At 34.8% G+C, this 13,119-nt stretch overlaps 1 protein-coding gene across 1 annotated transcript; it reads left to right on the forward strand.

The window, feature by feature from the left end:
• Positions 1–5,324: 5,324 nt before the first annotated feature.
• Positions 5,325–7,075, forward strand: LOC145687763 (uncharacterized). The gene is made up of 2 exons (XM_081761207.1): positions 5,325–6,415; positions 6,665–7,075. The coding sequence occupies exons 1-2, from the start codon at positions 5,326–5,328 to the stop codon at positions 7,033–7,035; spliced, it is 1,461 nt and encodes a 486-aa protein (XP_081617333.1). The 5' UTR covers position 5,325; the 3' UTR covers positions 7,036–7,075.
• Positions 7,076–13,119: the final 6,044 nt, after the last annotated feature.

Genomic DNA, 13,119 nt, shown 5'->3' on the forward strand with positions numbered 1-13,119 from the left:
ATAATTTTTATTACGGATGTTTGTTAGAGGCTCAACGAGATGCTCTTTCCGACAGAACATTGTTGCCCCTTGTTAAAAAATATAATGCAAAACCCTTAGATTTTCAAGGACTCAAGTACAAGGTGTAAAAATTAGGAGTAAGGCTCTTATGTTTGATGTAACTAAACAGTGTTCTCTTACTCATGTTTTGCAAGAAACCCGGCGTGTCAAACGCCGCCTTATCAAGACGGTTCTTACTCCGGATGGAGATCCCTGCAAGAATGTTTTTGCAATTCAAAAGGTATTTTATGATCATTATTTAAAACTTTTTGGTACATCGCGAGAACTGGATCTTGAGAATTTTATTTTTGATGTTATTCCTAACGTCATAACAGATGATGATAATACGTCTTTGACGGCGCCTTTTACACTTGAAGAAGTAAAGTTGGCAAACATTCGCTGCAAAGCCAGGAAAATCACCCGGACAAGATGGAATAGCGGGTTTATTATATAAGAAACTTTGGCATGTCATGGGTCAGACACTTACTGATGTGGTCAATGCTTGGTTTTTTGCCTCCGAACATATCTGTCAACTCAATCCTGCTGTCACTATTTTTATACCCTAAGTGCCTCAACCAACAATGGTTGAACATTTCAGACCTATTTCCCTTTTAAATACTGATGTTAAAATTATTAGTCGTTGTTTGGCTTCTAGATTAGCTCCATATATGAATAAGTTGCTGGGTGATTTGCAATATGCTGCAGTTAAGGGTAAGGCTATATATCAGATTTTAATGAATGTTGGAGATTGTATTGTAATACAATCTCCAACATTCATTAAAATCTGATATATAGTCTTACCCTTAACTATGTCAAGATTGACATAGTCCGCCTTATGCAGAGTCATTTTCACGTTAGATTAGCCTCATACTAAAGGTCTGACTACAGCAGGAAACATATGTTTGTCGAACTTTTTAGTAGGGCACTAATGACGCGTCAGAACGACTCTGCATAAGGCCCAGTAATTGTAATATGTCAAGATTGTGAGATTACCGCAGCTATTGTTAATTTAGATTTTCAGAATGCGTTTGATAAAAATGAGCATTCTTATTTCTGGAGAGTTTTGAATGGTTGTGGTTTTAAAGCTCGCATTATACACTGGTTTAAATTCTTCCATAAAGACGCTGCGACTAAATTAAATATTAATGATCATCTTACCCTTCCAATCAAAGTAGTTCGTAGTATTCGACAAGGAGATCCTATAAGCTTGCAATTATTTACCTTGGCTATTGCACCCTTCTTGTATGATGTAAACCGCAAGAATCAGGGTTTTGATGTTATTGCACGTCCTCTACGTGTGTGTGGATATGCTGATGATGTCAATGTTTTCCTACATTCTGTTCATGACTATAACCTTTTGATGCAAAGTGTTGCTAATTATTAACAAGTGTCTTGAGCTCTATTGAATAGAAAAAATCAAGCGGTCTTATAATATATAATTCTGAGGAGTTTAGTAAAATTCAGAACATTGCATTTCAATCTATGATTAAAATACTAGGAATATCATTTATGAGTAATCTTGTTAAAACAGTAAGATATAATTATGACCTTGTCATTAATAAAATCAGGCATTTAAGTTTCTTCCATAAATGTAGGTCACTATGTTTGTTGTCTCGTGCTCGACTTCTCAATGTGTATATTTTGAGTAAACTGTGGTATGTTACTAACGTCTTTGCCCTGCCCTCTACAGCAGGCACAAAGCTACAAAGGGTTTGTGGTTGGTTTTAGTGGAACAATTGTGTATTTCGTGTTCGCTATAATGACATCTGTTTATCGGTAGCGAACGGAGGCATTACATGACTCACGTGCAGTTTAGGGCTGAGAGTTTGTTTATACGACGTAACTTGACTGCCTTAGTTGAAGATGTACCTTCTCCCACTAGACAATTGCTGCAATATTTATTGGATACGATCGATCCAACACTGCCGTTGGCGATCACTTCCCTCCCCTCAAGTTGCTCTTACTTAAGTAATGTCTTGTGTGCCTATATCTATCAATGTCATCGAACTCCCGATGTTTTGACTTTAACAAGTAAACAATTGTACATGCACCACCTACAACAGTTATCACCATGCAAATTGATAGAAAGAGAACCTGAATACAATTGGCATATAATATTTCGTAATGGGTCGTACTAAGTTAACCCGCCACTTTCAGTCCTAAGCTTCCATAGGATTACTGAATTGTAGAGTAAAGTAGATTTGCGTTGATTGACAATCCCCATTGTTGTCCTTATCTTTACAGACAAGTGAATGACGAATAATATTTCCGAGCTCTATATTATGAAACTATAAACCTAAGAAATGTAACGGAGGTCACGTGTCCCGATACACAAAATAGGATATTCTGCACCTTATTAAAATTAAACATTAAATTGAAAGTATGTTCTTTTGATGTTACAGTTTACTAAACATATAGAAATATAAACTTATGTACCATTTAATCTCCGGAAGCAATTTATGTGGATAGCATAGACCTCCAAAGTCATGTCTCGATATTTCTGTGTAACCGAGGTCATACCATCAAGCGATGTCACTACTCACCGCACGAAACCTGTTCAGAACTGGCAACACTTTCTAGTGAAGGAAGATGGCGCGTGTGATTAGTGACTGCAGCTGAATCGAGCAGATAAGCAATCAATTACGCAGGTAAGTGCAAAATATATTAAAATTTCATGCATGACTTTTGAAAACGTAACAACGGTCGCCTGATTCAAAGAATAAGTTGATTCCTGTATGTAAATTAAACTACTATTTTTTAAATCACATTCACAATGCTAACATTACTGAAGAGGGCAGCACGATTAAGCCCACGTGCGAACCATAGCTGAAGCTATAGCCCGAAAATGAAACGGCGGTCACTGTAACAGCGGTCACGAATTTGCTATTTTTTTTTTTGCGTGACCGACGATACAAAAATGACCGCTGTTACATGCGTGACCGCCGATACTTCATGTTTCAATTAGAAGATTCTTTCTAATGATCAAGCTATATAAAACTACAGAATTAAGGATTGCAAAGAGTAATGAAAAGTTTCTTAGAAATATTTGAGAAACGAAATGGATTAGAGGCTTGTATTTATCTCTTAGCATGTTTTAGAATCTTATTGATTGCTTTACTTTCTTTTAAATACAAATAAGTTTAGGAAACCATTCGGCCTTTTGTGAAGTGAAATACAGACAGAAGCGGGGGTCACTGGAAACTGATTTAATTACTTCTAAGAATAGCACTTTTAATATTTTATTGTGAGTGCATGTAATATTAATTGAAAGTATAATTTATTAACGCATCAGAGTTCGTAGTACAGTACAACCCCTCAAATCCGAACTAATTGGGGCTGAAGCCTGTTCGGATTTCGGAGTGTTTGGATTACCCGGGAAATAATATTACGTACTTATTTCGTCACAGAACTGGCGGTAAAACAACGACTGAGGTTAGACAGGGTGGCCCAGTGGTCGAAAGGACAGTGACCTTGACTGGCGGGTGTACACTCATGTCCAAAATATTGTCGCATATCTATAACTGTCTTCTTGTAAGAATATAATTAGATAATGATTTTGAATAAGCATTAAGTCTTAAAGTGTTAAAACCTTAAAAAAACTAATTTGTGTGATTAAATCTATTTTTTTTTGCATTTTCCAGCTGTAGTTATTTTTTTCTCCTGAGAACGTGTTCGGATTTGCCGGGTTTTCGGATTTCCGGGGTTCGGATTTGAGGGGTTGTACTGTATTGTACAGAATGGAATGAAGATTTTCCATAATTTTCCTAAACAAAGGATCAAGACGCTGCGTTCAGTTTCATATTTTATTTTATTTTGTCCTACAGTGTATGGTGGGAAAAAAGGCCTGCTTCTAGTTTGCTGGAATTATTCTGCAAAACACTGATTACGCTACGAGATTTTGTAGATCTTTTCAGACGATGATCAGTATTTTTAAAAGAATATGTTTTATAAGTTAAAATTTGATACCACTGCTTTACAGGTATTTGTTTCTTTTTACTTCCTATTATCGATGGATGTTCAGACTCCAACATCTTCAAAATCAGAATCCACCCTACGGAGGCATTTACATGATCGAAATGAAAATCTTCTTTCACAGAAGAAAGTCAGGCAAAGAAGGAAGCTTAGTGGTTCGGCACTTGAAGAAAAAAGAAGGAAGGATCGAGAGAGGCAACGTAGAAGACGTGCAAAAATGACAGAAGATGAACTTGAAAAGAAAAGAGAGTACGACAGAAGATACAAAGCAGCAAGAAAACAAGCGGGCACTTGGAAAACTAGACAAAATATGACGGAAAGGGAAAAGAGAATTGACAGAAAAAAAGTTTTGCAGAGAGTGCGCAAATGCAGAGAAAAACAAAAGAAAATGAAAGAACCTGAACGATTATTAGCGGCTACTACACCATCAAGCAGTGAAGACAGCCCACCAGCTCCTATATCTGTGCCTCAGAAGACGAAGAAGCATAGGAAAAGTAAAAAAAAAATTTCAGAGTTAGAGAGAAAACTAGAAAAAGAGCGTAAGAAGACCAAAAATTGGGAAAGATTGGCTTATAAATATAAAAAGCGGTTTCAACGTTCAAAGATGACAACATCTCCTTCTCCTACCAGTAAGATCAGAAAGTTAGCTCGTGGATGCAAACTTCCGAGTGCACTTAGGAAACGGCTTATTTTCACGGAATCAGTTGTGTCTCACCTAGAAGATGTGAGGAAAGAAATAAAACCTAATACCAAAGAAGGGGAAAAATTTCTCCAAATTATGTCAACGAAGAAACTTAAAAAGTATCGCTGCATAAAACAGGCCAATCAGCTTATAAGTTACAGATCTTACAGAAGAATTGTAAATAGAGTAGTGAAACGCACATGGAACGGCAAAAATACAATTTCACCAGTTACGGCAAAGCTTGTGTCAAATTTTTATCTTGATGAAGCAAATTCAAGAATGTGTCCTGGAAAGAAGGATGTTGTTTGTAAGAAGGGGAACCAACACCAGAAACAGTTACTTTTAGATACAATAAAAAACTTGCATAAGAAATTTCTCCGAATGTATCCAAATAATTACATTTGTTATGAAACTTTCAGAAAACTGAAACCATTTTACGTGGTATCTCCAAAACCTGCAGATAGGAAAACTTGTCTCTGCTTGCTATGTGCTAATATGAAACTCATCCACAAAAAAGGTAAAGATCTTAATATCGTGGGAAATACTCTTCAAGGTGATGTTGAAAAAAATGTGTGTTCACAAGAAAGGAAAGAGTGCATGTTGGGAACTTGTCAAAGATGCGACGGAAGCTCATGCAACAACAAAATACAATTGTGCCACAGAAAGAGATTGGGGATCCTATCACAGCCGAAGGTCATATTGAAACTTCTGGATTTTCGAAGTTAAATGTGGCTCCAGTAGCTAGAGTCACTTCTGAAAACAGCAAACAAATTACTCATTCCGAGTGGAAATTTGTGCAAAAAAGCATTTCTGATGATAAAATAAGAAAAATTCCGAGAAAAATTGAGGTTACCAGCTCTAATATAAATGAATTATGTTCAAAATTGGAAACTCAGTTCGTGACCTACAGGAAACATCTCTTTCAGTTTATATATCAGCAGCGTGAGATGAAGATGCTCAAGGAACAGTTAAAATATAATGAAGCAATTATTCATGTCGATTTTTCGGAAAACTATCAATGCAAATATTCAGATGAAGTGCAAAGCATGCATTTCGGGGCAGCGAAAACATACCTATCCCTACATACTGTAGTTGTGTACAAATACAATGCAAGTATTTCTAAAGTAGAATGTACTTCGTATTGCACAGTCTCTGAAATTAGTGATCATGCAGCTCACGCTGTATGGGCACACTTAACGCCGCTACTGAAAGACCTATCAGAAAAACATTCCGAAATCGACACTGTACATTTTTGGTCAGATGGGCCAACATCACAATACAAGAAGAAATTTAACATGTTCTTTCTCAAAACATACATGAAGAAAATTTTTCCTACCATAAAGTATTTGACTTGGAATTTTTCGTCAAGCGGACACGGAAAAGGTGCAGCTGACGGAGTGGGAGGTGTTGTTAAAAGAACTGCAGATTCAAGAGTAGATATGGGACGTGATATATCGTCAAGTGAATCATTTATCAGTGAAGTGCAGGAAGGATGCAAGTCCGTAAATCTTTTTGAAATAAGACCTGAAGAAGTGGAAGATATGAAGAAATTGATCTCCTTTGCTGTACCTACGATAAAAGGCATCGCAAATATACACCAAGTTTCGTTACAAGTTGAGGACTATAATATATTTTTAAGAAATCTGAGCTGCTTTACCTGCAGATATGACGCCTCATGTGTTCATCATGGCTCTAGAAATAGCCCTGTTTTCTTTGACTTCAGTATCCTTTTTGGTCATAACTTTTAGCTTTAGCTTAGCTTTTTTAAAGTATATCTTTAATATTCTTTGAAAAAATGGTAATGAATGTACTTCTTTCTTTTTACTTCTTTCTTTCTTTAACGTCTTTCGCTTTTCTCTCTTTCTATTTTCTGAATACCTCACCATTTCCACAAAACGTTGCACGTAAAAGTATCTTTAATGTGAAGAAAAATACTCAAATAATACACAATTTCCTTAATTCACATTCAAGATCTTGTGTGTGATCCGGCCTTACATACTGATGAATTACAAAATTCAACTCCTGATACTTATTGCCAGGAAGCCATCAGGTTCGAAGAGCTAGTCATTGGACAATGGGTAATTGTGAAGTTCGATGGAATATTGTACCCTGGGACTATTACTAAATTGGACAGCTGTAATGTGATACATGTAAATGTAATGCACTATTCAGGACCCGGACAGTTCAGTTGGCCTAAGAAAAAGGATACACTTCCTTATCGCTTAAGTGATGTGAAGGCTATAATAGATCCCCCAGTGAAAGTCATGACACCAAAGAAGCGAATATTTCATTATGCATTTCCTAAATGTGTTCTGCTTTGTAATTCTTCTAAGTTAGACTAAAGGGCGGTAAAAAGATAAAGTTGCCATGTTAGCTGCGAAGGTGTTCAGAACAAAGTTTTTTGTATTCTCTTTAAACTTATTTTATTTTATTTAAGAAACAAGTAGCCTTTCATTTTAATCTCTTAATGCATCATTAACCTTGGAGAGCAATATTTTGAAGACAAACTAATTTGCAGAACTTCATTATTGTAACTAATGAGAAAAATATATGCAGAAAATATTTAACATATACAGTTCAACATTTTATTAGGTAATAAAATACTTCTTGTGAACAGACCTACTTACCTGATAAAGTTACGATAATCATGGATATGTATCAATGCCACTGTCGAAGTAACAGCGGTCACAGGTAAGTAACAGGATGTCACAAGCATTGTAACAGCGGTCCATGGTAAGTAACAGGATGTCACAGGCATTGTAACAGCGGTCACGTTGTAACGGGAGATCACACAAGAAATATAATTAATATAAATTGGGCTTTTACATTTCTAATAATATTCAACTGTTTTAGTTAATTGGTTTGCAAAGCTTTACTGTAAAAAAATGCAAGTAGCTGTATTGGAAAATGTATCCAACGTGTGTGGTCGTAGAAACAAAGGATTGGAGACAAATACCTTTGTAATCGAGAGAATAGTCCATTATGTAATTGTCACATATATTTGACCCTTCTGTCATTAATACAAAAGAAGATAATGACACTTGAAACTGGTAGATAGCTCTCGGACAATACTTTAACTGTTGGAAGTCAAAAAAGAGAATTTTGACCATGTCACATAATTTAGTTATATGTATTTAGAAACAACATTACAGGAATTGTTTAAGGTGACAGAGAACGATAGCTAAGGGACGGTGGAAGGCTCAGAAAATGTAAGAGAATTGTTTGGCGGCATGTAAAGAAAGGAATATAGCAGTTGTAAGTCATTTAGGGTGGTCCAGATGGTTGGGGGCGAACTGTGCTGTCTTTTTGTGAGTAAAGGAAGTTATTTTAATTGGATTGGGACTTGTACCTTATGGAGAATGAAAAAATGTCAAGTTGAAGAAAGAAATAGCACTCATTATTGTGAAGGACAGAGATTTTTAGACTAGCACTTGGTCAAGTGTTAGATGTCAGTTGAGAAAATTATTGCACCATGTATTGTAGAGATTCCATTGAAAGAATGGTAACAGTACAGTTGTATATTGTTGGCCAGAATGAAAAGAAAACAAAAAGATGCCAAGTTGAAGAAAGAAATAGCACTTATTATTATAAGGAACACCTGGGAAATGTTAGATGTCAGTTTGCAATGGAAAGCAATGGACCACACATATATAAAATCGATGAGAAATCGTATGTGACATTTGTTGGTAGGGGGTGGAGAGAACGTTATGTTAGTTCCGTCCACCTGTATTTGCGGCTTGAATGTACCCCTTTTTAGAAAACAAAGAATTGAAATAGTTGAAAAAAGATCTTTTGACTTGTTAGACTGATAAATGCGGCATTTACCATACCACCTACCCTGATACTAGGAGAAAGGAATAAAGAACCATTTTTGTGGAAAAGATCCTTGTTAACTTTAAAGAATAGCTATTGTAGTTGTTTTGTGAAAAACGGAAGGGCGAAAAACAGATGTGTTTGTGTGTGCATGAAAGCACAGAGCTTAAGCTATATATACCGGAGTTTGAAATGAGATGAAATTAAATAGTGTGCTTTTGGCGTTGTGGAAACTTGGCTTGTGTATTTTTGTGTGAGTGTATTCTTTGGAGAATAAATTTGGAATTACTGGAAGTAAAGATGAGTTAAAATTTAACATTTATATAAACAAATATGATAAAAGATATTGAACTGCGATTTTAAATGTATTTACATGAATTAAAATGACTTGTTTTTTGCTTTTATTTATTAGAGAGCTGTAGGATATAAGCGTTGTTATGAGCGAAAAAGACATTGAGATTTCCATAGCATGAATTTAAGAATGAAATACGAAAAGCGGAAATGGGTTGTACTATTTCCTGGAGAGTTTTATAGAAGGATTTGTGTGTGAGTTAACACAGAAAGAGAAGTAGAGAAATATATATATATATATAAACCCGTAAAAGATGCCGTTTAAAATGCGTGAATAAACGCTATAAGGGAACAAACATGGTTGCCTAGCATTGTAAAGGAATATGGAAGGCAACAGAGAGCGAGAGCGAGAGAGAGAGAGAGAGAGGAAAAAGAAAAAAGTTTGGTTTCCTGCAGGTTACACTAGGAACGGACAGAAGGGCGGGGGGGTCAAATTTGTGTTGCTACTTTGAAGGAAAGAGAGAGAGAGAGAGAGGCGGGGATGAGAGAATGTATTTTTTGTATTGGTGTGTGTGTGTGTGTGAGAATGCCCGAAGGATGCGTAAATGCGTTGGTGTTTGTTTGTGTGTGTGTGTGTGTGAGAGAGAGAGAGGTGGGGAAGAGAAAGTTGGTGTAAATGGCTGGGGTTATTATTTACGTTTTGACCCGACTTGAATGATCGATAAAAGCGGGGATGGGATTTATGACATTCCAAAGGAAGGAAGAAAACTTGTTTTTGAAGACAAAAAATCCACAAGTTTTTGTGAACTAAGAGTAAAGTTTAAGATATATTTTTTAAAAAAAAACGAATAGCAAATGATTGAGTTGAATTAACGAAAAGGAATAATTTGTTTGTTGAGAACAGTGGCGTATGCAGAATATGATTATGTGGACTGCTTATTGAGAGTAAATTGAGATTGAAGAATATGTAAATGCTTTTGATTATTTTTTTAGCTATTTAGCGTTAGTTTAATGATATTTTTGCCAATTGAAAGGGTGAAAAAATTAGGTTTTGAGTATAATATACGCCTATGTAATGCTACATTATACGATTATGGGTACTACTGCAAAGCGCATGGAGATTATACAAATTTTAAAACGTTGTTACTCACCTAAGAGAAAATGTTCTCTTGTATGTATGAAACACGTACGGGAACTGTATAGAAAGAAATAAAATATGGCGGGAAAAAACACGTGATTAGCCAACACGGGAAGCGACAAAATATTTTTGTCGGTAAACGTACCATGCATTGCCGTTTTAGAAATAACACTAGGCCAGTAACTTTTGATGTTAAACGCACAAAATCCAGTATAGTACTAACATTCGTTGCTATATAGATGTCGCTGATGTGAAAAAAGTAAGGTTTTCCGTATAATAATTTTAAATGGTCATAACTCCTAAACTAATTATTCTAGAACAAAATGGACTACAAAAATCGATTTGTCAATTCAAAAACTATATAGAAAGACACCTCACATTACAAACTTGAACAATTTTTTGGGGTGTGACAGTGGCGGCTCCAAAAGGAAGTTTTGGGACATTACATTTTTTGCTTTTTTACGGCAAACTATTGGTCGTAGAAACAAAAGAAAGATATTTTCTTAAAGCTTACGACGTAAGGAATACTACTATACAAGTTAGAACATTGTAACTTTAAAATAAAAATTTGGTGATTTTAAATTAGATTAACTTCTAAACTATTGATCAAAGGACAAAATGGACTACACAAATCGATTTGTCAGGTTAAAACTATATAGAAAGACACCCTACACGATATACTTGAACAACTTTTTTTGGACTGTTACAATGGCGACTCGGAAAGTAAGTTTTGTGGCACTACATTTTAGGCTTTTTACGGCAAATTATTGGTCGTGGAAACAAAAGAAAAATATTGAAGATTACAACTTAACGAATACTACTATACAAGTTAGAACATTGTAACTTTAAAATAAAAATTTGATGATTTTAAATGAGCCTAACTTCTAAACTATTTATCAAAGGACAAAATGAACTACACAAATCGATTTGTCAGGTCAAAAACTATATAGAATGATACCTTACACGAAAAAATTAAGCAATTTTTAGGGGGTAACATGGGCGCCGCCAGAATTTTTATATTGGGGTAGGTCACAATATATTTTTGCTTTTTAAGGAAAACTATTGGTCGTAGGAACAAAAGAAAGATATTTTCTTGAAGCTTAGGGCCTAAGGAACACTAATATACATGTTAGAACATTGTAACTTTAAAATAAAAAATTAATTAATTTGCATAAACACTATGGCGTCGATTTTTTGAAACTTTGGAAATATGCTTATTAAAGTATATATTTTTATATAAATAGGTAAAATAAATGATATTACAAAAATAAACACCGTTTTTTGCGCGTTTTTACCGCTACTGGTGCGCGCCGCGTGGTATTTGCGCCCGGAAAAAGGTTTGAAATCTTTGTTTTACGTCCCACGGTTATGCCGGTTAGGCTAAAGGAGACGGTGATGATGACTAATGAATGAAATGGTGGAATGAAGAAAGTGGGAGGAAACGGGAGAATTCCGAGAAAACCCACGCACAAGGTGTTCGTCCACCACAAAGTTCACTAAGCGGTGGCTGGGATCGAACCCAGGACCCCAAGCACCAGAGGTGAACGCTCTACCACTGAGCCACCGCGGGCCCCCGCCCGGAAAAAGGTTTATGCGACGCGGGACGCGCAAAATATTGCCGCCCGGAAACTGCGCGGGTTATTGCCAGTTATAAAAACAAACAGCACTCGGTAACTTGCAATGGTACATGTACACACACGCACAGTCTTATACAAACTAATGTCAATGTTATGTGCACAGATGGCGTTGTTTGAAGAAACAAACATGGCGGTCGCTATATTGGATTTTAATGTTTTCTTTGCATTAATGATATGTAGTATATGTAATAAAGTTTATAATATTTGTATATGACATATAATATTAATTGGAATGTATAACTTTGAAATATTTACAATTAAGATACTGTACATAATTTTTCAAATATTGTATTATCTTATTATGAACACCAATAGTTAAAAATTTCAAGAACTCAACACGAATGTTTCCGAACTTTACCGAAGTTTTCCAAACAATGCCGAACATAAACATAAGAGTTTATCCACAATTTGTGTACAGGTTTGGTAAATGTAACATGCAACTTTAAACATTAGTAAAGGTATACGTGTAATTTGCAATAATTGTAATTTTATAATGAAAATAATTATAATATCAGCACAGAGTATAACGCTACTAGTTGTATAGGATGTGACGCAGTTTGTTGCGTGGAATTTAATCTCGTACCCAAAGGCATTCTGTTTTGTAATATCGTATTCAATCGCACTTAGTTTTGTAATCTCGTACCCAAATGCATTTAGTTTCTACTCTTGTAGGCAGGTGTTTCAAAATATTTTAAATTAATAACAGTAATATTACACAATGTGATGTAATTTACTCGAACAGTTTGTAATTGTATTAATTTTTTATCGATTCGTTTGCTGCGCAAATTCCTTGTTAAAATTAATTTTTAAAATATTAAAAATTGCTGTTCCCTTGTGTTACTGGTTTAAAAAAATCTTTCTTAGTATTGTTAGGAATTTCTTTTGTTTGCCTTGCTGGAGGTGTTTAAACTGGTTTAAACTAGTTTCATTGTTTTTTTGTTACGGATTGTGCATATATACTACCGTTGTTGAGGAAATATTATCATATGATTTTTGGTAACCATACCTTAAACACGATATTTACTAAGTGAATAAATTTATACAAACATATATTAAAAGAAATACTAAAATATTATATTTAGAGAAGAGTACTAATATTAACTGTATTGTTTCAGTTGTTGAAATTGAAAACAACATAAGAAGAAAACAAAAGAAGGAAGGAAGGAATCCTGATTTTAACCAATTTTAGGATACATAGCAGATTTACTTAGAAGATCATCGTAAGTATATTTATATTATACATATTTGAATGATAATGTTTTATATTTTGATTAAATATACGTATGTAAAGTATTATTTTTTAAATTGTAAACTGATAAATATTTACAGTAATATCCATTTTAAAACAAACGAAATTAGTTTTACCAATGCACAAAACGTGTTTTTAATAGAATTACACTTTATTTTAACAACAAAGTTTTTGCAGAATTTAAATACAATCACACTGTATGAGTGTTCTGTTAAGAGAAAAATAAGTAGCGCTTCGTAGAAGTAAACTAAATAATATTGTTAACTAAATAACACTATAGTAGAGGATAAATGTATGT

Source organism: Thermobia domestica, chromosome 6 (genome assembly GCF_964235325.1).
Source record: "Thermobia domestica chromosome 6, izTheDome1.hap1.1, whole genome shotgun sequence".
Taxonomy (NCBI): domain Eukaryota; kingdom Metazoa; phylum Arthropoda; class Insecta; order Zygentoma; family Lepismatidae; genus Thermobia; species Thermobia domestica.